Raw genomic sequence first — 26,975 nt, 5'->3', positions numbered from 1 at the left:
TGTACTACAACGAAGGCTATTACTTTGAATATAAAGAAGTTTATTAAAATAACTATTCTGCATTTCCTCGTATTCCCATGATGTAAAATGCAGGAAAAGGTTTTAAAATACCTCAGCCATCTGAAATGAATTAAGTTTCCACACATAAATATAGAAAACATAACGGAAGGTGCAAGTAGTTTATATTCTCAATTCTTGAAACTGAATTTAGCAAACAGTCTCAAAGAACAAAAAATCACTCCACTACTCTTAATTTATAAATGTGTGCCATTTGGAGAAGATAGTTTTCTGGAAATGATAATACCCCAAGGTTTAGTGAAATTAGTGTCTGGGAATATGAACTAATCTGAACATTATTCAGGAGACTAAAATGCATCATTCCTTTTTAGGAAATATGCCATCTTGTTATAACATCAGAAGTCAGGTGTATTTCAGGGGGAAAATGATTCCTGAGGAAAAAAATAAAAGCTCTTACCTAAAATCAAAAACACCTTTCAGTGATAGGAAGATCTCTGTCAGAATCCCCACCCTTCTACAACTCCAGCGAGTGATGAAAATCAGTGTTTGGTAAATATCTATGAACACATACGGGCTTTAGAAATAATACAGCCCTTCAAATGTCTTTAAATTTGTCCAATTACTTTTAGGATTAACATGCAGAAATAACCATAAAAAGGTTTCAATTAAGCAGGACAAATAATTCACTTATTGTTGAGTCAGAAAAACATAGTGAAGGGTTGGCATACATAGGATGCTAAACATGGAGGCCAATATATGCTATAGTTGTGCTGCTTTATGTAGCAACTATTTCATAAGAGGAATTGAAGCACTGAGAGGCTAAAAGAGAAAACTGACCTATTATCTTCAGAGAGATCTTACAAAGACAAATTTTAGGCTCCTCACAGTGTTCTTGGCTTTTAAAGTTCAAGAGTGTGATTATCAACCCAGTTTACATTTTTAATCTAGAGCTTATCAAAACAATTTCATCATGACTTACCTGCAATCCCAGATTGAAATAGTACTGCAAAACTTTTGTATCTAAAATTTAAAAAAATAGTAATAATACAAAATAAATAAATAGAGCTAACTTTAAAAATGTAACGTCACAGAACTTAAAATGTTTCACAAATAAAAACTAGATATACAGGAGAAGAGGGTAGTCTTACTGTTCTAATTATATCTAAATGTATTTTTATTGACTGACCCGGGATACATGTATATTCTTACAAATATAAGAACTTGAGTCCCACAAACAAATGAACTCTAAGAAAACTCCCCTTGGGGCGCCTGGGTGGCGCAGTCGGTTAAGCGTCCGACTTCAGCCAGGTCACGATCTCGCGGTCCGTGAGTTCGAGCCCCGCATCGGGCTCTGGGCTGATGGCTCAGAGCCTGGAGCCTGTTTCCGATTCTGTGTCTCCCTCTCTCTCTGCCCCTCCCCCGTTCATGCTCTGTCTCTCTCTGTCCCAAAAATAAATAAACGTTGAAAAAAAAAATTAAAAAAAAAAGAAAAAAAAGAAAACTCCCCTTAAGTTGGAGACTTCGGATACATACAAATATATTCACTACCACTCTAAATGCCATCAGTTTGTATTTTGACTATCATGTGGGAGTGGAGTATAAAGACTAATGGTTAAGCTAAAGAATATGAAAAGGTAATAGCAGGAAGTAAATTCACAAATGGCATGGGATTCCATCCCTTGGTGTGTGTGTGTGTATGTATGTGTGTGTGTGTGTGTGTGTGTATGTGTATATATATATATACATATATATACACAAAATTTGTATATAGATATCCATAGCAGTATTATTCGTAACAGCAAAAAAGTGAAAACCCAAATGTTCCATCAAGTAATAGACAATAAAAGGAGGCATACCCATACAACGGAATATTATTCAGCTATAAGAGTGAAATATGGACACACGCTATGACATGGATGAAGTTTGAAAACATAACACTAAGTGAAAGAAGCCAGTCACAAAAGATGACATAGTGCATGATTCATATATGTCACATGTCCAGAGGAGGCAAATCGATAGAGACACAAAGTAGAACAGTGGTTGCCAGGGCCAGGGGGGAAAGACAAAATGACTTCTAATGGGTACAGGGTTTCTTTTTGGAGTAATGAAAATGTTCTGGAATTAGACAGTGGTGAAGGTTGCACACATTTGTGAATATACCAAAAACCAATCAATTGTACAATTTACATGGGTGGCTTGTATACTATGTAAATTAGACCTCAAGCTGTTAAAAAAATCAGGTGCAGGGGCGCCTGGGTGGCGCAGTCGGTTAAGCGTCCGACTTCAGCCAGGTCACGATCTCGCGGTCCGTGAGTTCGAGCCCCGCGTCGGGCTCTGGGCCGATGGCTCAGAGCCTGGAGCCTGTTTCCGATTCTGTGTCTCCCTCTCTCTCTGCCCCTCCCCCGTTCATGCTCTGTCTCTCTCTGTCCCAAAAATAAATAAACGTTGAAAAAAAAAAATTAAAAAAAAAAAAAAATCAGGTGCAGAGTTCTGCCAAAAGTAGAAAAAGAGGAGATACAACTTTGGAAAAATGACCAGCAGTTTCTTATAAACCTAAATACACATCTGTCTATGACCCATCAAATTCTACTCCTAGGTATTTGCCCAAAGGGAATGAAAACGTTATGTTCATAAAGACTTTTTATAATACGCATAGCCTTGGGGCACCTGGGAGGCTCAATCAGTTGGGCGTGGGACTCTTGATTTTGGCTCAGACCATGATCTCACAGTTGAGGAGTTGGAGCCCCAGGCCAGGCTCTGCGCTGATAAAAAAGGAGCCTGCTTGGGATTCTCTCTCTCCCTCTCTCCCTGTCCCTCCCCTGCACCCTCCCTCCCTCTCTCTCAAAATAAATAAATATTAAAAAATAAACATGAATAAAAAGCCCCAAAATGGAAGTAACCCAGATGTCCATCAACAGGAGAATGGACAGAAATAGAGACTCTTAAATACAGAGAACAAACTGACGGCTGATGGAGGGGACAGGGGAGGGGGAAATGCGTGATGGGAACTGAGGAGGGCACTTGTTGGGAGGAAAAGAACCCTCGCCCAAGTCTCAAAATCTCCTTACCTTGAGGCAGATCACTGCCACTTGGATCACAGGAATAAGGTGGAGGTGGAAGTGGTGGTGGTGGGAAGTTTGAAGCCTCTCCCACCTCAAGAGGTGGAGGAGGTAAAGGAGCAGCAGTGGCGGCGGCAGCAGCAGCAGCAGCAGGAATAGGAGGACAAAGATATGGATAGGATGGCGAAGCAATCACTAAAAAAGAAAAAGTAGGAATGCACACCTGTAACACCTTATCAGCAGTAGTTCATCTACTTCTTTTGTGTCTCCAGTATGGTCAAAAGATTCCAATTCTTATGGTTTGACTTAAAAACAAAAACTTGGAAGATAAATTGCCCACCTTCTTAGACATGCCAGTTGAAAACTGGGAGTTCATTACAGGTTATTTTGAGTTCAGGTAATTACTTGAAATTAAAAGAAAAACAATCTGGAAATTGCAGAGTTTTCACCAGCAAGACTTTTTAAAAAAACATCAGCTAACAGGTACAAAAATGAAATATCATTAAAGCAAAATTTTTACTTAGCTTAATACAAACAAAGTTAAGGATGTTTTCAGCCATCTGCCATCCTTAGTCAAATCACAAGATGTAGAAGCTAGTAAGAGACTAAATTACACAGATTACAGATTTAAGTAATCCTTGAAGGTTTCTACTTGGTAGCATCATTGGAACATAGGGCATTCTAAATCATGCCAGTTCCATTTGTAAGCACAGAATCTAAAACAGGCTAGATGAAATATCATATTGCTTTAAGTTTCTATACCTATTGTTATAGTTTAAAAACAGTATTCATGGGGCGCCTGGGTGGCTCAGTCGGTTAAGGTTTCAACTTCGGCTTAGGTCATGATCTCACAGCTGTGAGTTCGAGCCCGCATCAGGCTGTCTGCTATCAGTGCGGAGGCTGCTTCCAATCCTGTCTCCATCTCTCTCTGTCCCTCCCCTGCTTGTGCTCTTGCTCTCTATCTCAAAAATAAACAAACATTTAAAAAAAAGTTGGATAAACAACTCTTTGGATGAAACTGTTCTCTCTTGATTGTAGTGGTGGTTATACAACTCTATACATTGTCAAAACTCAGAGCTGGGCACCAAAAAAGAATTCTTACTGGATCTAAATTAAACAGTAAAATTTTGAAACTTGCTCAACTGTTTTTAGTTTTATCATGTATGTAGAAATCTCCACTTTCACAGTTTTGGAAGACACATTTAATTTTTAGAGTAACTCCAAATATTCTAAAGGCTTTACGAATTTGTTTTCTATAAAACAATGGCTTCTTCAACAAAGCTCTGCTTATATTCCTTTTAAACTAGCACTCAAATCACACCATTTCTTAAAAAGTAAATTAGCAATTAGCTAAAGATACCAGAATGTGACTATGATCACTAGGTAAAAACCAACTACCAGACACAGAGATAGCTAAGTTCGTTCTCACAGACCTGAAACAATCCAATGCAGAAGAAATCTGGAGGTTACTTTATCTGAACTCACCTTCCCTGGAACTGCATTGTGTAATATGCTCCCTAAGAAAAAGCTTTTAGAATTTCCAACTGCTCTGGAGACACACGAGCATCTCATTTGCAGACTTGAAAGGGCTTTATAGGTTTAACAGGTAAGATTTAAGGGATAGCTCCAAAACAATGCAAACAAACCTCCCTAAAATATTAATGGAGGGGTGCCTGGGTGGCTCAGTCAGCTAAGTGTCTGACTCCTAATTTCAGCTCAGGTCATGATCTCCCAGTTCATGGGATCCAGTCCCGTATCACGCTCCACACTGACAGCACAGAGCCTGGTTGGGATTCTCTCTCTTCCTCTCTCTCTGACCGCCCCACCCTGCATGCATGTACACTCTCTAAAAATAAACTTAAAACACATTAATGGAAACAAATGTAGTGCATTCAAAATGCTTATTTCCCCTGTCCATGAATGTACAGTCTGTTTCAGGACATCTCAGAATATGAATACACACAGTAAGACTCAACTTCTCTATACGTCCAAGGGTAGGGACTTGGGTGTAGTGAGGTGCAAAATTTAAGGGGCCACCAAATTAATGCCAAAAATATTCATAATTAGTAAAATATCAAAATTCTAAATAAAGATAGGATCTAAGCCTGCATTTGCATGATCCCAAGAATGAGTGCCTTACTCAATTCATCCTCTGAGCTGACAGCTCAGAGCCTGGAGCCTGCTTCAGATTCTGTGTCTCCCTCTCACTCTCTGCCCCTCCCCTGCTCACACTGTCTCTCCTTATCTCAAAAATAAACATTAAAAAATACATTTAAGTATTATTTACCTTGATTACTGTGATTTTTTGGCATTCCCTTAAATTGTGCACCCAGGGAAAATGAGTCAATAGTCCTGGCCCTGACAAAAACCTTGGGGACAGTAACAAAACTCAGCAGTATTTAATGCCTATGAGGAGATTCATACTAAAGGCAATCATGGCATCTAACTGGTTGGCAGATAAGTGACTTCACAATGGAGGATGGGGTGGGGCTGCCACGGAGACACATGAATAACACAATGGGAAACATGAGTTGATTCATCTAGAGGAGTGAACGGAATGTTAAAGAGCAATTAAAAAGCAGCCAAGACCTAGTAGAGTTATAACTGAGGTTGAGAAGTGACTCAAAGAACAAAAAAAATATATGAAGGTAGCACACATTTTTAGGAACGTCAACAAAGAACACAAATCTGGCATTTTAAAAATGGTAAGCTTTGAATAAACTGTGCATACATGAGGCATTCCAATGCTTGATTCATCAGTCACTTGGTTTTTTTTTAAGCTCAGCACCCAATGTTTTTCCTTGCAATTGGCACATGGTAAAACCGGGGTCTACATTTGACATTTTCAGTGAAAAATTTCTCTGGTCATCAGTATCATATATTGAATGTTTTTGTTGTAGGCACTGTGCTAGTTAAGTACTTAATTTTTAAACTATTGGATACAGAAAACAAATCAAAACGAAGTATTTAAGGTGGATACTATCTAGATCAAGAAATAAGACTTTGCCAGCCACTCCAGAAAACTTCTGTGTGCCCCACCCCAATCATAAACCTCTCTCCCCACCATATTTTAACCATTTACCTTTTCACAGTAATCATTCCTTCATGGTTCTAGGAATTTTGTCACCCAAATGTGTATTCCTGGTTTTTTAAAGCTGATATCCTGAATCTCTTTAAATTGAATCTATTGATCCTTTCTCCATCCCTGTCATTTCCTTTCAGTTTTTCTTTTGAAGAATCTGGGACCTGTGACCTGTTGAGTTTCCCAGAGTCTGGATTTTCCCGATTATATAGTGATGGTATGTTTCAACATGTTCCTCTGTATTTCCTGCAAACAGGCAGCTAGATCCAGGAGACTGGATCAGACTCAGGATTGATTCCTTTGGCACATCTATAGGTAATATTTCTGCAACCTTCATAGCTACTTCTGTTTAACACTCATTCAGTAAGGAATGCAAAATGATTATCTTCACTGATTAGTTAGAATACTAATACGTAAGAACAATTCTCCTTATCTACTATTTGGTTACCCGGTGGTACAGTTCATAGAAGGTAGGCATGATAAGCACGTGATTCTTTCACTTTATTTTCCAGTTTTTAAGAAAATGAACTGGTTTCTCACCACCCTAAGGTGACCAATTTTTAAAATATCATTAAGAACTTTTAAATTTAACATATTTGGTCTGTTCCAGTCTGCTTCGATTATCACTGTTGAGGCCCAAATTGTTATGTCTTTGGTCAGTTGAGAACCTCTTTAAGATGGCTTCTGAGTGCTTTCTGACATGGCCCTAGTACTCTGGTAGCTTCTTTGCTATCAGGCATGACGAAACGATAAAGGCTCATCTTGAACATTTCCCACCCAGACCTGGAATCAGCAGCCATTTCTCCACAAAACTCTGTTTTTTTGTTTTTTTTTTTAAGTGAGAAATGACATTTCAAGACCACAAAATCAGTGCTAAAAATATTGTTTCTGGGCCCTTTCAATGGACAGAGCTGGTAAATATATACACATATATCTAAAGATAAAATACCTGAAGTTATATCGATACTTCCAATTCAAATTGGACACCATAAAAGCTTTTCTTTAGCCTTATTATATCCATATTACCTTCCTTCCATACTGAGACTCCTGGTTTGCAAGGACACAAGGGGTAAAATTAAAATATCCCACACTTACTCATTTTAGTTGACATTACAGCCTCAGAATAAGAATCTGATTATCTAAATAAAAGAACCTGATGTAATTATTGAGTATTAAAAATGCTTGGCAGATGGTCTGTCAATTCTATTCTTAAAAACAGCTATAGGGATGCTGGGTGGCTCAGTCGGTAAGCATCCGACTTTGGCTCAGGTCAGATCTCACGGTTCAGGAGTTGGGAGTCCCGGGAGTTGGGAGTCCTGTGTGGGGCCCTGTGCCGACAGCTTGGAACATGGAGCCTGCTTCGGATTCTGTGTCTCTCTCTGCCCCTCCCACGGTCACATATTTTTTTTCTCTCTCAGAAATAAATTATTAAAAAAATTTTTTTTAATTTTTTTTTTCAACGTTTATTTTATTTTTGGGACAGAGAGAGACAGAGCATGAACGGGGGAGGGGCAGAGAGAGAGGGAGACACAGAATCGGAAACAGGCTCCAGGCTCTGAGCCATCAGCCCAGAGCCTGACGCGGGGCTCGAACTCACGGCCGCGAGATCGTGACCTGGCTGAAGTCGGACGCTTAACCGACTGCGCCACCCAGGCGCCCCATAAAAAAATTTTTTTAAATAAAAATAATGATATAAGCAGTGCCTGGGTGGCTCAGTCGGTTAAGGAGTTAAGTCGGACTTCGTTTAGGTCATGATCTTGCTGTTCTTGAGTTCAAGCCCTGCGTCAGGCTCTGTGCTGACAGCTCAGAGCCTGGAGCCTGCTTTGGATTCTGTGTCTCCCTCTCTCCTCTGCTCCTACCTACCTCTTGCGCGCACACACTCTCCTTCTCTCTCAAAAATAAACACTAACAAAAAACTTTAAAAAGTAGGTATACAGTATCTGCCTTGTCCAAACATAAGGTTATCACTATTCCATAGTCGACTGTCTACCTCTTAGCCCTCATTTTGTCTTCATTCTTTAGGTAATTATACATTTAATACTTCCCATCAGGTCTTACTGTTGATATCCTTAACTTGTTTTGGTAGTCTAAAAGTCAACTCCTCTGGCACACTGAAGTCCATCTAATACAACTTTCAGTGATGGTAGAAATATTCTGGATCTCTGCTGTCCAATACGCTAGCCACTGGCCACATGTGGCTTTGAGCACTTGGCATGTGGTTGGTGCAAGTGAGGAACTGAAGATTTATTTAATTGCAATTAACTAAAACTTAAAATTTTTACATGTGGCCAGTAATTATCCTGGTTGACAGCATAGCTTTAGTAGATTGTTCAGGAAGGGCTCATGCAAATAATATCCTCTGAATTCTTACTCTCTTCTAAATTAAGTTTGGTTGCACATAAAACCTTTGGTTTATACGTTGCTTATTTTAAATGTTACTCCATTTTCTTCTAGCATGAAGCACTTCTGTGAAAGTTTGATGCTTATATTTTACTTCTTTTATATTCCATAGACTCTTTTATCTGGACAAAGGACTTTCTCTTTAAAGACCACTCATTTTACTAGAATACCTTGGTAGGCTGTTTTGAGTCATTATTCTCAAATATACAGAGTGTTGCTTCAGTATATAGTTTTAAAGATTTTTAATTTCAGGAAAAGTTTTCTGAATTATAGTTTTCAGTATTTGTTCTTTTCCCTTACTTTGGTTTTCTTCTTCAGAGACTTCTATCACTGATCTACTTTGCCTAATGTTTAACATGTCACTTTTGAATCTTTATCTTCCTTTTCTTCATTTTCAATTCCCCCTCCCCTTCTTCCATCTTTCTTTTAAAGTGTCATCGGGGGGGCGCCTGGGAGGCTCAGTTGGTTAAGCATCCAATTTTGGCTCAGGTCATGATCTCACAGCCCGTGATGAGCCCCACGTCGGACTCTGTGCTGACAGCTGAATCTGGAGCCTGCTTTGGATTCTGTCTCTCCCTCTCTGCCCCTCCCCTGTTCATGCTCTGTCTCTCGCTCTCAAAAATAAATTAAAACATTGAAAAAAATTACAAAAAAATAAAGCATCATCTTTGTATATACCTGATCGTGTCCTTTATAGTTCAGTCTTCAGTACTGAAATGACTTTCTGCCATTTCTAATGCTTTCCTGTGTTGTCACCTAATTTGAATTTTTTTAATTCTGATTGGTTATTTTTTTTAAGTTTTTATTCTAATTCCAGTTAGTTATACTCTAATGTTTGAGATTATCTGATCTTTAGCTCATTCTGAAATAGGTGTTTGTTTAGTTGCATTAGTGAGCACATTTCTTGACATGTTTTTACTGCCTATACACAGGTTATTCTTTTTTGTTCTTAAAACATCTTAGTATAGGATTTGACCTTACTGCTTCATTACGTGAAATTATTTTTCACGAACTTTAGAATGAGGTGGACACAGGATCGTTCTGGTTTTTGGTAGTGTTCAAACCCAGGACTGCTTTCTAGGATTCCTTGCCTCTGTTCTCAGCTTCAGTCTGGATAGGCTCTTTTCCCTGTCCTGATCAATTCTGATTTCACTCCCAGCAGTTTCTCCCCAGTGAGGAGTACTATCTTAAAAGGGAGCCCTGGCAGGTCAGTTTTGAGAGTTCTTAGGGGCCAGATTGCTCCAAGCCCTTCATTTCCTTTACCATGTACCCAAAGCACTCACCTAGGGAGGTCAAATCCCTTCCCAGTCTTAGGTGCTCCTTCCGAATTGGCTGCCCCACTTTCCAGTGAATTCTTTTTAGCTTTTGGGGTTCTCCTGTTCCCAGGTCCATCAGACAACATCCCCGATGCTTCCTTCCATCTTCTTGCTCCCACACAGAAACTGGTAGCATGCAGTCCTGGGACTGGTGGTTTGTTCTACCTGCTTAAGTTTTGGGGTGTGTGGGGATACCTTGTCACCTAATTTTATTATAAATGTTGTCCACGGGTTTTGGTTTTGCTATTTCCGTTTTAATTTGAAGCCTCAGATTAAATAGCTATCCTGTTTTTGCCACCACCTTCTCAGAATTCTGAGAGCATTAAATTGTATTAACTCATTAGAATTTCACAACCACTTCATAAATTGGTACTATCAGTACCCCCAAGCTACGAAAAGGCTCGATAACTTGTCCAAAATTACATAGCTAGTGAGTTGCAAAACCAAGAATCTAACCTAAATTTCTTAAATTCTAGAGCCTATATTCTTTCATGAGAAAATGATTATATAAAAATATATTTCACAGCAAACTTTTCAGGAATTCTGTGAAGTATGAAACACCTCTACTTTCATTCCTGTATAGTAAAACTGAAAGTTTAAGAAATTAGTAAAGTCCTCAAAGTTTCCACCTACAAAATCGTATCAAAGCCAAGATAAATATTGAAATCCTGGCTCTCAAATTTCAAGGATTCCTCAACTATAGAACATACGTTATTAAGTAGGTTAAACTAATTTAATACTAGAAATTAAAGTAGCCCTATCTAATCACTATAATTGTCATTCTATGCGTGTTCACGAATAGGAAAAGAGGTTTCCCCAAGTCAGCAACCACTAACAACCTACCGGGCCTGCCTTGCATAGATGGAGACACGAGTAGAGGCGGTACAGCATTCTGTGAGGAGGCTGAAGCGGTACTACTAGCTTCATTAGCTGCCGCACAGCTAGGTAAGACTGGAGCTGGAACATTATTGGCACAGGAAGCTGCACCTGCTGCAGAATTTGCCATCACCTGTAAGTGTAGAAAAAAGTTTTAAAGTTTAGGGGCGCCTGGGTGGCTCAGTTGGTTGAGAGACCGACTTTGGCTCAGGTTGTGATCTCATGGTTTGTGAGTTCGAGCCCCGCGTCGGGCTCTGTGCTGACAGCTCAGAGCCTGGAGCCTGGTTCTGATTCTGTGTCTCCCTCTCTCTCTGCCCCTCCCTCACTCATGCTCTGTCTCTGTCTCAGAAATGAATAAACATTAAAAAAAAAAACAGTTTTAAAGTTTAGGGATTTCTCAAACACCAGGAGGCTCTTTTCTTATCCTCTATTTCAGGATACAGTGTATTTTGATAACGACAACACTGAGAAATTAATCTTTATGTAAACCCTATATAAATAAGATTATTTCTTTTAGGAGACCACAATTACCTTTAAGATTTGTAAATTTTTAATTTATTATTTTTCTGAAAAGGTGATACATTAATAAGATTCAAAAATCAAGTATGAAATTATATACAATGGGATGTTTCCTTCCAACCCCTATCCTCCATCTGCCTAGTTCCCCTCTCCCCAAACAGGTAACCTCTGCATTTCCTACGTGTTATCCAGATACTGTTACATTTATTTTTACATTTGTGTCCATTTCCCCCATGCTAATGCACTTTGTTTTTAATTTTTTTTAATAGAAAAGGTACTTTGCTTTTTTGCGTGTAAGCTTCATGTGACTGCAATTGATTTGTCTGATTAGGCCACAACACTCAATACAGTGCTGTGCACAGAGATATGCTCAACAAATAACAACAGACCCTTCTTGAACACACTGTTCTCAATGCAGTCTCCATTTTCTTACCACTCATCGCTGTGTGTCTGCTACCCGTTCTGGTCCTCAGAAACCGAATTCAAAGTCACCAGTGGTCTTCATCGCAACATATCCTAGTAGAATCTTGCTAGTCCTTGTGTTGCCTGACCTTTTGGCAGCAACTTACACTTGACTGCTCCTTGAAACATTCTCTTACTAGGGCTCCCAGAATAATACACTCTCCTCTCCCCACCCCCTCCTTGGCTATTCCTTCTCTACCTATCTGCTAAAATTTGGTGATCTACAGGCTCTGTTCTGGATGCTCTTCTCAATCTCTTCCTTTTCCCAGGATGATCTTATTCACTCCTATGGTTTCAGCTACCTTTTTGATGCCAAGTCTGTATTCTTTACATTTAAGTTTCAGCAAATGACCAAATGGACAGCGAATTCATATTAATTTGCTTATTATATAAGAGGTTCGGAATAAAGAGACTATGAGTAGTCAAACGTCAACACACAGAATGTGTCTAGAACACAGGAGATTATCAATTTGTTGAATGAATTTACTAAGCACTGTGCCAGGCACCACAAAGTACAATAATAGTTAAGATAAGGATATATATATAAACAACTTCTTTTAGGGGAGCCTGGGTGGCTCAGTGGGTTAAGCATCCAACCTCGGTTCAGGTCATGACCTCATGGTTCGTGGGTTCAAACCCCGCACTGGGCTCTGTGCTGACAGCTCAGAGCCTGGAGCCTGCTTCGGATTCTGTCTCTCTCTCTCTGCCCCTCTCCCCTACTCACACTCACTCTCTCTCTCAAAAATAAACAAACATTAAAAAAGGTTTTTTAAATAAGATGAAGGGCAAGGAGAACAAAAAGGAAAAAAGTCATTTCCCCCCAACTGATTGTTTGAGAACACTATGAAGATTACCTTCTGGGGATAGTTGTATGAGGTAACTGTGTCCTGAGGAGACATAGAACATGGTCTTCTGTCCTGAAGAGACTTTAATGAATACAGAAGTATAGTTAAATAAGGTGAATCAAGAAACCAAATAGTACATCGATAAAAGATCTGCTTTATTTCAATAACTTCTTAAATTAGGTGAAAAGTGCTCTGTCCTGAAAGGATTCAGATTTGGAAGCAACTACTAAGAGAACATTCCAAAAGGTATCACTGTAGTGCCTGATTCAGGTGATTGTGCTATTTCCTATCTACAGAGATCCTGATCATATCCAATTCTAGTCCAATGTAGGTACTAAAATGTAATAGAGGACTGTAATTTAAACATTTCTCAGTGGCCTTTGTTGCCTTAAAAGCTTCGAAATCAGTAGGACCAAGAACAGTGTTGCTAAAAGAAAGTATTCCAAATAAAGATGCAGCTTGGTACAAGGGTGGATATCTGGTTATTCAGCTGTATCCTATCTAAGCAGGATGGAGTGAGTATACTCCAAGTAACCACTCCCCTCTGGTTCAAGACCCTCTTTGTGAAAGTAAAAAAGATTTTAAAAGGCTCAGAGCTAAGCAGGACAAACAGTCATCACAACAAAAACAAAAAACCTAGCAGCAGAAATTGGTTTAATAATGAAAGTAACATAGAGGGAATCAAGGGAAGTAATCGCAGAAAACAAGAGGAACCACACTGTGACAAAGATGAGCCCAAGTTAACGTGGATCTAAGACTGCACATTTCTAAAGTTTGTGCTCAAGTACACCCAACGCACCTGCCAAAAAGCAAACTTTGGCTTTGGCTCAGAAAGCCCAGGGTGAATTCTACAGAAGGATTCAGTTGAGAGTTGGGCACAGAAATAAGAAGTTTCAATAAATGTTCACAGTTTTGTTACAAGGCTCTAAAGCCTGGACATCTTTAAGTCCTGCGCTGAACCTCTCCCCACAGCATGCTGTGATAAAAATTACTTAAAAACTTGCTACAGCGTTGGTGACTGGGGTGTGGGAGTGGAGCACATCCTGAAGGGACTGAAAGTTACCCGGGATGTATGATAATGGAAATTCAGAACAAAAAGGAACATGTGACAAATGATAAAGGGACAGAAAGAAATTAAGTATCTACTCTTGTCAAACTGGATGGTGAGATTTTTGCTTGCTTTTTCACTGGAGTGAAATCACTAGGGTGGCTATTTAAAGAAATGGCATAAAAAGCCGACGAGGAGAATAATAATGGCAGAGTGGGGGGAAAAACTATTCCTCTAGAAGGGACAAGGAAAGGGAAGGAGAAATAAGGGGAAGAGAATCACATATCATAGTTTTCTTCATTCCTAAAATGTATCACCTGAACAGTGAAAACAAAAATTCAGTATGTGAAATTAAGATTTGCCATAGTTAGAGAACAAAGTTCTCTATTCTAGAGAACAAGTTCTTAAAAATATCCCAGTTCTCCTTCAGGGTACATGGTCAGCTGTTCTTCCTGGCCCCATCTAAAGTTAGGTGTGGCCATGTGATATATCTGGTCAATGAAATACGAGCAGAAGTATTAAAAGCCAGTGTTCAATTACCTTATTTAGTTCTCCAAAGTCCTGTGAAAGCCCATGTCCATTAGTCTGGGTCCCCTAAGTGACTATGACAAACAAAAGCCTGCTACCAACCTACACTAGACACAGGATTAGCAAGAACAACTGTCCTGTGTTAAACCACTAAGGTTTGGGGGGGGGGGGGGGGAGTGTTACTGTAGCATAACTTAGCTGTACTGAAATGGTATTTTGGTAATTAGAAGTAGGGTGCTACTGTAACAAAAATGTCACTTGAAAAGGAGATTATGAGCTTGTAGCTCCTAGGGGAGGTTTGGAAAACAATGTTCGTTTTGTGTTTTGATTACTGTTGGCAGAGTTTAGCAACCTATATTAAGACAGGTGTGTATAGAAAAAGTAGTTTGTAGGCAGGAATGAAACGGAATAGAGAATCCTTGAATACAGAGACTTACAGGGTTGAAGAGGTAACTGCTTCAACCCCAAACTGTAAAATATAAAATTGATTAAGTGCTTTGGACAACGAAGAGCAGTTAAAACTTGGCTTTGAAGCAGAACTCAAAAATCACTGTTAAAATCTGACTACATTAAGATATCTCAAAGCATGTGTCCAACTAAGGATGCAATATCCATTGAATCCTTGCTCTTGGACAAAATGGCTCACAGAAAAGCCTCTAAAAGTATGGTTCCTCCATCCCTGAGAAGCCCAGGTACTTGCAATCAAGTAGAGAGAGAGACAGAGAGGAATAAGAAAGCAAATTATAGCAAATCTAAGTAGTATATCTATAGAACAAGAAATGTCAGTATGGCTACCGGCATATAAAACTAATAGGAATCAAACAGAGAAGCAGCATAATAAATTAATCACACAGCCAAAGACACTATGAGAACTAAAACCATCCAACTGAGATAAAACAAGCCTTGGGCTCCAATTTTCTTTGAATGAGAAGCAGGCTGAGAAAGCTCCTCAGCTGCCAAGAAGGACTATTCTCCAATGCCTACTTCAAATATGGCCAAGGAAAGAAGGGCCTGGGAGCAACCAAGAGCCCCAGAAAGCAATGAATCAGAGAGCCTCTCCAGGGAAGAGTCCCCATGTCTAGGTTGCCTGTCCAGGATGTCACCTACAGGCCATGAACTGTGTTTCTCCCATTTTCCCCTCTTTCTGAATGGGAATTTTTACTGCCATTCTTCAGTCGGCTCCACCACTGTAAATTGGGTGCGTAGGGATGAAATAACTTTGTATCTTTGGTTTTAGGCCTCCAAATGAAGATGAGCCACATCTGGACCCAATTCAGAGAACACTACACATTTCCCAGAAACCTTGGGCTCTGAGTTTAATTACACTGAATAAGATTTCTAGATTGCCTCCCTTGAGGTGGAAGCAAGTAATCTGCCTGTGGGAGGGAGTTTGAGTTGAATGTTGTGGTCCTTAGTGCTGTTAAATATTTCAAACTTTTTGACTTTCAGGCACATAGAAATTAGACTCTTCAGTGGAGCATGCTCTGGCAGATGAAAAAGTAAGTGACATGTGTCATCTCCAGGTGGAGGCTGTTATGAGCCAGTGCATCATTCACTACCCTTTTAATGGAGCTTCTATCAGCCCAAGTCCCTGAGCAGAGCCCTCCTGTAGACCTCCAGTGGACGTGAAGCAGAACCAAGAAACAAACTTTTGTTATGTGAAGTTACTAAGACTTGTGGCCCACTCTTACTGAAAAATCATAATAAAATCCCCTAAAAAAAATTATCACTGCCAGTGTCCGAATTTCCTCTTATATCAACACATTAGGACGATCTCTAAATACTTTAACACCAGGGTCTTAATTTCTTCATCTACAAAATGGGAGTGAAACCCTACCTCATAGGGTTGTTCTGATTTAAATATATTTCTATATATAGCTCTGAGAACAGTGCCCTAGTACACAGGAGACAGAAGTGCTTGCCATTATTATGAAATACCTACCAAGTTTGCTGTAGATTCAGTTGTGCAATAAACACCTGAAGTTTCATAGTCTGGTTCTAGAGAATATAGCCAAAGTAAAGTAAAACATGAGCATTATTTTACAATTTAAAATTGTATAAACAATGAAGAATGTCAGAGTATATCTAGATCTCACTGACCTGAAGGATAAATATAATCTTCATGATATCTCCCTATAAAAAAAGACAGAAGAAGTATTTATGTAGGGCTTTTCAGCTCAGCAGAGCCAGATGGCCAGCACTTGCTTTTTCTCAAGTTTTATGGATATATATTCAAAACTAAAATGTCTATGTCCTTGAAACAGGTGATTTGATCTTTCATACCAGTTAACAGATATATAGAAGCCAGGGATTGACAGTAAACAGGACAAATTCCTCCTCTGAAAATTTCCTTAGTTCTTAAGAGTTCAGGCAGAGGTGAAAAACCCAGAGCTGTATCCAATCTTTCCAGTCAAGCAGTAGAGTACGATGATTAAATTCACTGGCTCTGGAGTTAGGGCTGTCTAGATTTGAATCCTGACTAACTTATAGAACTTAACATCACTTTAAGTGGGTTATAGTGCATCAATTTCTGCACTATAAAACAGGGGTAACAGTACCCAGCTCATAGGGGGTGAAAAGAACAGAACACGGTGCTTAATATATATAGTAAATGGTGTCTGTAAAGTACTAAGTATGACCCATAGTTTGCTTAAGTAGACATTAAAGGGGTGTATCATGCCTCATCTGTTTCTCAGGCTGTTTTAAGTAAATAATACTTTTAAAGTTGGTTTGTTCTCAGAGGATGGCTCAGTGAACTAAAGTATTTTGCTTTAAGACTACAATACCATTGAAATGCAGAGAAAATTAATCATCAATTGGACAGTTTTCCACCAAATAAAACCCCACAGGTCAAAACTGGATTTGATTCTTAAACATGTCACTTATCAAACACATACATGCAACCACTCCAGACAGCAAGATTTACAGTGGGAATAAAGATTTGATTACTCTGAATATGCCACTACAGGTGAGCAGTATATCTGAAGGTACCCACCAAGCTAAAGGGAAAAGACAAAAGGGTCATGCTGAGTAGAAGAGCAGAGAACATACACCCTTAAGCACATGCATGCACATGCATGGGGACAAAGTCTTCACAGATCATTCTTGTGCTAGATGTTTTGTCCTCATTAAATTCCCAGAAATACCTTTTTTCTTCTACATCAGTAGTAGAAAGAAGAACATACAAGAAAATAAAGAACTTGACTGCTAAGTCAAGTCACTGAGACTGCCTCACACTGCCTTAATCCACCCAATTCCTCCAGAATTGTTTGAGTAGAATTGTCGCTTACGGATCATTTTATGATAAAATGGCAAAAATAAGCACACCCCATAGTGAAAGACACCCTAACAACTGTTAAGAACATACATATAGGCTTTAGTGTCAGACAAACCCAAATTCAAAAGTGATCTCTGCCAATCTCAAAAGACTATATATTGCATGATTACACTTGTATGAAATGTCCAGAATAAGCAAATCCTTTGAGACAGAAAACAGATTCGTGGTTGCCTCGGGCTGGGGGGGGAAGGGAGGTTGGTACAGAAAATGGGGAGCGGCTAATTAGTACAGGATTTCTTTCTTGGGGTGACAAAATGTTCTAAAGTTGATTGTGGTGTTGGTCATTCACCGCTGTGACTATACTAAAATCACTGAACTGCACACTTTTTAAACAGGTGAATTATATGCTATGTAGATTATATCTAAATAAAGCAGTTATAAAAAAGTTAAATCTCTGTCACTTACTAAAGGTACGACTTTGGCCAGGTCATTTACCCTCTGAGCCTCAATTTCCTCATATAACAAACAAGGGTACCAAATTCCTTTGAGGGATACAGTTAAATAGATTAAATTATAAATATACTTAGTACAGTAGATGACCAAGAGGATACAATGAATAGTAAAGTTCTAAGTCAAGTAGACTTCTTCGGGCAAAGACTGTTTTATAGCAGTTTTGTACAATAGAAGCTAGTCACAGAAAAGCCTAAAATATACAAACAAATGGTCTTCACCGTAAGAGAAGAAGTGCCTTGCTCATAAGGAACAGATGTTTCCTATACCAAAATCCCACCAAATCAAAACTCACTAAAAGACCTATGCAGAGAGCTGAAAATAAGTTATAACAATGTGGTGGCCTATAGAAATAGATGTCTGGCCTTCTGAGAAAGACCAAGACATCTTCAAAATCCTAGCAAAGCTCTGAGACAAGAACTGAGAACTCATTCAAAATGACCTACTGGAACAGTGTGAGACCCCAAAACCAAAACCTGATGGTTTCACAGCCCTGATGACTAATGCCACAAGAATCCTCTTTTAAAGAGACATTTAACTGTAACTGACTCACCATTGTGACTCTGGCCACTGGCCCCTTCTGAGTTCAAGGTCTGTTTGCCTGAGCTATGTCCTCGCCTTGCAACACAGTATCGCGAAGCAGCAGGAACCAGTGTGGAGGGCCCTCCATGACTCTGTACCAAAGACACACAGTTCATCAAAAAAAGCTGTATTTTAATGTACTTTAGAATCAAAATATGTGAGAAAATTATCAAGAAAACAGAAAATATTAGCCCATAAGGCAAGTGTATTTGTCCACCTCTACTCCTTTTCTCTAAAAATAGCTTTAAAAGTTCTCCTCTCCCATCTTTAAAAGCTCTAAGATAAAAGCTCAAGGTTTCCATAAGTGTTTTATTTGCAGTTTGTTCAAAGAGCTAAAATATATCCACACTGCCTTTACTTAAAAAAAAAAAAATAAGAGAAAAAGTAAACAGCTTTTTGATTAAAGCTTTGACCTACTTACAGGTAAAGTTGGATAAGCAGTCTCATCCCCTTCCTCAACTTCATAAAAGGTAATGGTTTCTTCTACACCCCTGGGCATCTGTCCATTCTCTGGGGCAAAGCTATACTGGCACTCCTTGTTCATGCAATGCATCTGGCGGTGACTACGTCTAAAGGAACTTAAGTATTAAGTAGTTCAGAGAAAAGGGGAAAAAAGTTAAAATATGGTATGGTAACTTATTCCAAATTTCTAAATAACTGTTCAAACATCTCAATGCTGACACTAAAAAAAAATTAATCCATGTATTTGTCACTCAGCAATGAAGCCCAACTTGCCCATTTTCTGATTTTCAACATTTAAAATTCACTTACCGAGATCTATAGGAGAAGTTATCATAGCCCTGGCAACACCTTTTACCTGGGCCAGGGTAAAAACCAACTTTAGGGGCTTCCATGTTATGCCTGTTGATAAAGCGAGATGAATCCCTAAGAATGAAGGGAAAGGAAAACAAAACTGTTTATCTAGTAATTGGCACTTAAATAGAATTATTTATCACGTTATCGGCACTTAAGTAGAATTAACACATTTTTCTAAAAATATCCCAATAGAAAGAGCTGTTCTGCCCTCACTACTTGTATTAGGCCTATCCATTATTAGTGGATACAGTGCCATATCCACGACACTCATCTTGATAGCTCCAGCTTATCTCTTCAACCATTCCGTATTTGTTCAGTGAGAATACAATAAATTCATTTGAAAAAATTTTAAGTACACATCAGTTCCATCCACTAAGCAAAGATTATAAAAGAAAGCTAAACTATTAAGATATTTCTAAATTCTACTTTAATTCTGTCTAGGAATTGTTCACAATACCTAAACAGAGATGTACACTACCTTGAAGTCAATTAAGCCTTACCTGGGCATCCCATATCCCCGACCCTGTCTCTGAGGTGGATGTTGAGGATGGAAATGCTCATTAGACAGGACATTGGCAGCTGTCTGTGCATAGTGCACTGAAGGGTCGTGCCCATAATGCATGCTGTGCTGAAGCCTGGGCGGGAGGAAGGCGTCTCCCCTGCCGTAAGCCATAGTCACATAAACCTCTTTTCCTCTAACTTTTTTGAACATCTTCTTCCGTTGCTTCATGTCCATCTCTGACATAGCTTTCAGGCAAACAAAGTAGGAAATAAGCTTCATAACCAAACCAAGAGATCCAATCTCCCCCCCCCCCCACCCAAATGCCTAGAATTTTTAAGGGAACAAACCAAATAAATACAGGAAGGTAATGACTGTATTTTTTAAGGATGTACTAGATCTTCCATTTGGAAGGGCAAAACCAGCAGGCAATTTCCCCTATCAATGGACATCTCCACACTATCTTTAGTTCAGGTGGCTTTGCTCATCAAAACACAGTCATTCAGTCACCTACATTACTTATTTTCCCAGAAATTATGGCTACTAATAGAATGTCTGCTTCTATGAGGTGTTTTCCTAGTTCTCTGAGAAACCCTTTCAAGTTTTAGAGTCTAAAATCTACTCCAGCTTGTTAGCACAAAGTCCCCTGAACAGTGGTTCTCTACCAGACAATTTTGCCCCTCCCCACCCTGAGACCCATGTGGCAATGTCTGGAGACATTTTTGGTTGTTGCAACTGTGGGAAAGATGCTACTGGCATCTAGCAGACAGTCAAAAGATGCTAAGCAACCTACAATGCATAGGACAGCTGCACACAGCAAAGTTTTCCATACCAAAATGTCAGTAATGCTGAACTCTACCTGAGAACAAGACTTCCGTTAGATCTTAAGAAGGGGTAAAGAATAAAAACCTTCAGTATACAAACCCATTTCTGGGACATAGCCCCCGGAAATTTTCTGGTAACCTCTTCCTTTCCGACTGGGCATACCACTCCAGGCAGGAACAGGTGTGACTTGGGTAACTGGTTTTAAGTTAGCCAGTGGAACAACATGCCTTAAAATTAAAGATACCACCATAAAGCCGCTGCAACACAGACTTAATTTTCACTGGATATACATACCCTCACCCATCCACTTCATTTCAAGCATTTTCTACTTAAACTTGTTGACACACTTGCTACCCTGGTGAGGTTTTCTTTTTAGGTTAGAAAACCTAAGAGTAATTTGTACAATTTCACAGCTATTTGTAGCATATATCACGTTCCAGAGGAAAGACTGTGACAGACTAGTCTACAAATATTTGTTGCCTTTCCTTGGAAAAGGATGATAGTTTCCCATCCCATTGACTTCGGGCTCAGCTATGTAATCCACTTTGGCCAATAAAACACAAGGAGATGCTTTAAGAACCACCACGTGATTTGTCATGTTCGCCTCTTTCCCCTATGATCATGGAAATGGGTCTAGATAGAGCCTTTGATGGCCTGGATCCCCTTTTCTGACACACTATGAAATGCTAAATGAACACAAGAAATGAACTTGTTTTAAGCTACTGAGTTTTTGGTTAGAAGGGCAGCTTAATCAAGTTAAATGGTTCTCAAAGTGGACCAATAGCATTAGTTATCACCTGGAAATTACTGAGAAGTTCAAATTCTTGGGCCCCATCAGATATACTGAAACCAGAAACCCTGGGAATGGAGTTCATCAATCTGTTTTAACAAGCTCTCTAGGTAATTCTGGGGCATGTTAAAGTCTGAGAATTACCAGACTAGCTTATCTTGGTACAGGCAGAAGCTTGTTTAGCAAACCAGCTTTCCAATTAGTATGAATGGTTTTATACCAGAATTCTGTTGTATTTAGTATTTCTGGTAAGTTGACTAGAGCCTAGGGATTTGGAAACTTTTATATACAAGTATACTGAGATTTCATATTTCAGCATATGCTTTTACAATCTGAGATAAGTCATCTTAAGCTGGTACCAGATGTAACTCTGGATCTCTTACTAGCATCCTGGCAATTCTCAATTTACTACTACAAAAAGGCATCAAGAGCCAAAGATTTTAGTAATACAACAAACTATTGGATTCTTACTTTTCTGCCAATTCTTCAATGAAGACTGTTACGGAATTATTCTCATTTCCAACTTCTTGAATATGAGCATTATAATATCTTCCACCTGATTCCAAGCGAACCTGAAAGAAAATAGGAGACAGTAAAGATACATCTAATCTCAAGTCTTTTGCCAGATCTGGCTTCTGACAAACAAAAATACAACTCCTCCCCCAGAGTACAGTGTCTACTTATCAAAGCAGTTGCTAACAAACACTACCAGCCAGTCTGGCTCAACAGATGTGGCACATGATAAAAAAGATCCTTACATCATCTCACAGAAGCTTGTAATTAAAATTTAATACAACCATTAAAAATTTTTTTCTAGCATTTTGTAAATGAGCTTTGTTGTACTAAAACTGCAACCTTGGAAAAACTAATTTTTTAATGCTTATTTATTTAGAGAGAGTGAGTGAGCAGGAGCAGGGGGAGGGAAAAGAAGGAGAGAGAGAATCCCAACCAGGTTCTGTGCTGTCAGTGCAGAGGATGACGTGAACCTCCATCTCATGAACCATGAGATCATAACTTGAGCTGAAATCAAGACCTGAACACTTAACCAACTGAGCCACCCAGGCGCCCCCAAATTACTGAGTTTTTAAAGGACGAACTAACCTGACACTTGTCTCCCAAATAGTACTGTCTCCCAGCATACTCCATGTAATCAGTTTTTTGAAGTTCTATTAAAAGAAAATGAAGATTCAAGCTCAACTGAACTGGTTCCTTTCCCGTTTTACACCATTTAATTTTCTACTTTACATTTACCAGTGTTTTTGACAATGCTACTACTATAAGCTGAAACCTGGGGCAGGACTGGTGGGGGAAGAGTCCTAAAGGGTCATTCCATTACTCTTGACAGGTTATTTCTGTGGTTAACTTAAGGAGACCTGCCAAAATAGTTTGGTGCAATAAAACAAGGTGGAAATTAGGAGGCTGTAATCTTAGTTATACCAATGGAAGCAACTTGATAGTAACACACCTCAATGAAAAACAAACAAACACTACATAGTTTCTTCAAAGCATCTTATTATTTTTAACAACTTATTGTGTCTTCACCTCATTCTAGATCGTTAGACTGCTAATTATACCTAGGTTCACCAAGGTTCAAGAAGTTGAATATGAAACATTAAAAGGCTACCTTGAAGGCAGAACTTTAAGGGCAAATTTGAATAACTTAGTTCTCTTATAGGGAGTCATAAACCATTACCTATTTCAACAGTTGGCAAACTTTCTCTATAAAGAGTAAGTATTTCAAGCTTTGTGGGTCATACAGACCCTGTCACAACCACTCAATTCGGTCATAAAACTACTTATAGACAATTGAATTTCCTATAATTTTCATGTGTCAAAATACACTGTTCTTTTACAATTTTTTCTGCCATTTAAAAATATAAAGACCATTCTTAGCTCACAGACCACACAAGAACAGGTGGCAGGGAAGATTTGTTCTAAAGGCCAGTTTGTGGACACCTGACCTATTCATTTATCAGTGAGTAGTTTTAACACTTTAAATCTAAGATAAGCTTATTTACAGTTACATATTTTGGGTACTCAAAGTTATCTAAAGGGTATCTCCACAGTCTTTACAAAACTAAAAGTCCCAGATAAACATCGTATTGTAAAAGATCCTTCCCCACTTCTATGTTTCCTCTTCTCGATTTAAAATCATGTATTAATAAGTAAGCTAAGAAGTAGGAGGCTGTCCTTTATAACAGTACATTAAAAACATCTCATTAGAAATAATTTGCAAATTTTTTCCCCTGGAGGTCAGGATTCAAAAGCATGCTGTCAATATTTCATTACCTTTTCTGCTGTCCAACCAAACATCAAATTCTACATTACGATAGATTTCTGGATCCAGGGCTTTAAGCACCTTATACGGGAAGAGCATCTTTGATGGACTCTCTGGAGACTAAAACAAAAATAATCATGCTACAAAATCATCATCCTTAGCTTCAAAGTTCCTTCTATGAAGAAAGAAAGTTGTTTTTTTTTTTAACTATGTACATATGCCTCCCTTTCCTTCTTTATTAAAAAAAGAATTAAATGCCACAGTAAGTTTTGTTGCGTATTTTAAAAATCAGGAGATTAAAGAAGCAATATGCAAATAATCTAAAAGGTTTTAGATGGCAGAAGGGAAATACTGAAAGCAGCCAACAATTTAGGATATATCTCACATAAATCAATGCAACACAAAGATTAAAGATTCAGTCAGGCTATTCAATAAATCTCATATTGATATACACAGAGAGGTGCAAGTGTTCTTATACCCTAAAATCACCTGAAAATTGTATTTCATTTTGGTCAAAATCTGTTGCAACTTTCAAAGGAATTTCCTTTTTCTTCTGTTTTCCTAGAATTTCACCATACCCAATAGTTACTGTTCCCAAATTCCCATTACTTGGGGGATAAATAAACATTATTTTAATAGTATTTGCCCTATTGAGCTAGCCTCAAACTAAAGGTCTGCTTGATTTTAGGACTATAAAGACGGTAAAAATTTCTCCTGTTTCTTCAAACAGGATTATTACCTATTTCCTTTGAACAGAATAGGGCAAGCATCACATACTTTAATGACAGAGAAAAACCTTAGCATCCATAAGATTCATCACAAAGTATCTATTACTGGATTTGTAATATTTAATTTGAAAACAACAGCTTCTGAAAATTCTAAAGTGTTCAGAGATTGCTTTGAAAACAATCTATACAATTCCATTAAGAATAAATACTCAGACAACATTAAGCACCCATTTTACATTTTAAGATTAAAACTTTCACAAAGGAAAACATGAACTCCTCCCCCACCGCATATAACTAGAATGGACTGCTTGACCTTAACTTTAAGGCCTTTTAAGTTATGATGCTACAAGCCAAGATTATGAGAATTTTTTGCCTAGAAAATTTCAAACCTTTGCTTCTTCTGTTCCTTGATTGCACCCCTCTGGTGTATTTTCAACATTGCAGCAGGCACCCAACTCTTCACTCCTAATTGAAAAGATTTAGAACAAAGAGCTTTATATAAAGGCAGTAGCTGAGTTTTAAGTCTAATGACTATACCACCACCTAGTGGTAAACTAGCTCAAGGTCTAAAAATGAGGCAAATAGTTTTTCACCCCAACATTTACATTCATGCTTCCTTTTTATTAGGATGTACTACAATATACTTAGGCAGACTATCTCCTATATTTCATACCACCATCTCTTAAGATGGTCCCTATGATCTTTGCCTCCTGGTGTTCACATCCATGTAGGATTCCCCTACCTCAAGTTTGCTTCTTAATAGATAAGATGTACATTATTATTTTGCATAAGAACGTAGTGCCTGTATTGCTGGTCCCTTGCTGACTATAAGGAAGCAAGCAGTCATGTTCACCAACCACATGTGACAAATAGGTGAGGGTTCCCTTAGGCTGACAGCCAGCAAAACAACAACAACAAAAAAACACATTTCTCAGTCCTACAGCTTCAAGAACTAAATGCTGCCAAGAACCATGTGAGTGTCAAAGTGGATCCTTCGTCGGTCAAAACTCCAGGTAAGAACTCAATCCTGGCCAACAACCTCATTGCAGTCTTGTGAGACCCGAAGCAGAAGACCCAGCTAAGCTGTGCCCAGATTCCTAGTCCACATAAACTGTGAGGTAAGTGTGTTAAATTGCAAAATCTGTAGTAATACTGTCATGAAGCAATAGGTAACTAGTACATCTTGCTTTTTTTTACTACTATAATTGCCCAAAGCCGGACATCCTTAGGACAAATCATCAGTGAAGAATGAAGCAACTTTCACCCTGATGCATGAGTGCCACTCCCTGCATTCCCAAGTAAGTTTAAAAACCTCTCTTCTACAAAAAAAAATTGCAATGAAGACAAAAAGACAAGGTTGACACCTGACTGGCACCAAGCCTGTATGAATTTCCTTCACATAAGTAGGAATCAAGAAGAAATAGAAGACAACACCTACTTTATTATCTCTGACACACCAGCTGTTTCCTCAGAGGCCACAATCTATATTTCCAGCAAGTACCAAAGGCAGACACTCAAAGGCTCTTAAAACTCCCCTCAGTCTGAGAAATTCTTTTCTACTAGCTGGATGTGTGCTACTTCAAGTAACCACTGTGAATCTCACTTACCAACTAACAAAATGATAGTGCTGGTTTACAATCAGCTTTTTCTCATAATATGGTCCACAGCTTACCTACATCAGAATATTTGGAATATACTTGTTAAAAAAAAGAAGATTCCTGGCCCCACTCTCACCTCAAATTTTGTGAAACTAGGCCCAAGAATCTGCCTTCCTAACAAGCACCATTTGAGAACCATGGGGTTACATAGTTCTAAAGTCACTTCTAGCAATTAAAAAAAAAAAAAAAAAAAAAAGGATTCTGACTTGGATCAAACCTCCGAAGCCTGAACATCTCAAAATACAACATATCTTTTTGGTAAAATTTCTCTTCCCCCAATAGAAAATGGATCTCCACATACATATGTGTGGGTATGTCAAGCCCCTTCCACTTTCAAATGATGATGTTGATCTTGAGGTTGACACCCCCTTTCCCTTTATTACCTATTACAAGCTGAACTCTTGTAGTCAACATGGACATCCTCGCTGCCAGTCAGAGCATGGTTTCTGTTCTTTTTGGAACCACTTCGAAACAATTCAACTGCAGTCTTCAACTCTTCTTCATCCACAAAAAACACATCTTTATAGAGAATTTCATACAGTACAGCTAAAGGAAAAAAAGCCAAAACTCCAACTGTCAAAGTAAGATCTCTTTATGACAATGTGAAAACAGCCATAAGCCAGTATACAATTTCAATAGGTGCCAACAACACAGCTTAGAAGAGTTACTTACGGTGGGTCCCTCAATTTAAAGATGGGAAAACAAAATCATCTGAAACACACCTAACCATTTGTAAAGCTTTCACATACCCTGGCAAACAGCTGCACTTGACTGAAATTGTTTTGAGTACACTGAATCATAATGGCCATTACTTGAATAGCAGAGTAGAATCTGAAGAAAAACACACAGAACAATTAAG

The 26,975-nt window shown here is 38.7% G+C and overlaps 1 protein-coding gene across 1 annotated transcript in view; it reads right to left on the bottom strand.

The window, feature by feature from the left end:
* Window positions 1-26,975, bottom strand: part of ALG13 (ALG13 UDP-N-acetylglucosaminyltransferase subunit) — a 61,858-nt gene that overhangs the window by 5,422 nt on the left and 29,461 nt on the right. The window contains 17 exon segments of the mRNA XM_045472571.1: window positions 998-1,038; window positions 3,087-3,272; window positions 10,719-10,884; window positions 12,587-12,658; window positions 16,096-16,151; window positions 16,254-16,286; window positions 18,494-18,614; window positions 18,944-19,100; window positions 19,294-19,407; window positions 19,839-20,085; window positions 20,762-20,889; window positions 21,924-22,024; window positions 22,554-22,618; window positions 23,742-23,850; window positions 24,848-24,923; window positions 26,500-26,662; window positions 26,866-26,947. Of these exon segments, the coding sequence (XP_045328527.1) occupies window positions 998-1,038; window positions 3,087-3,272; window positions 10,719-10,884; window positions 12,587-12,658; window positions 16,096-16,151; window positions 16,254-16,286; window positions 18,494-18,614; window positions 18,944-19,100; window positions 19,294-19,407; window positions 19,839-20,085; window positions 20,762-20,889; window positions 21,924-22,024; window positions 22,554-22,618; window positions 23,742-23,850; window positions 24,848-24,923; window positions 26,500-26,662; window positions 26,866-26,947 (1,917 nt within the window).

This window comes from Leopardus geoffroyi, chromosome X, assembly GCF_018350155.1.
Source record: "Leopardus geoffroyi isolate Oge1 chromosome X, O.geoffroyi_Oge1_pat1.0, whole genome shotgun sequence".
In the NCBI taxonomy this organism is placed as follows: Eukaryota; Metazoa; Chordata; class Mammalia; order Carnivora; family Felidae; genus Leopardus; species Leopardus geoffroyi.
The sequence above is the reverse complement of the archived record's forward strand: the minus strand, read 5'-3'. Positions and strand labels throughout refer to the sequence as shown.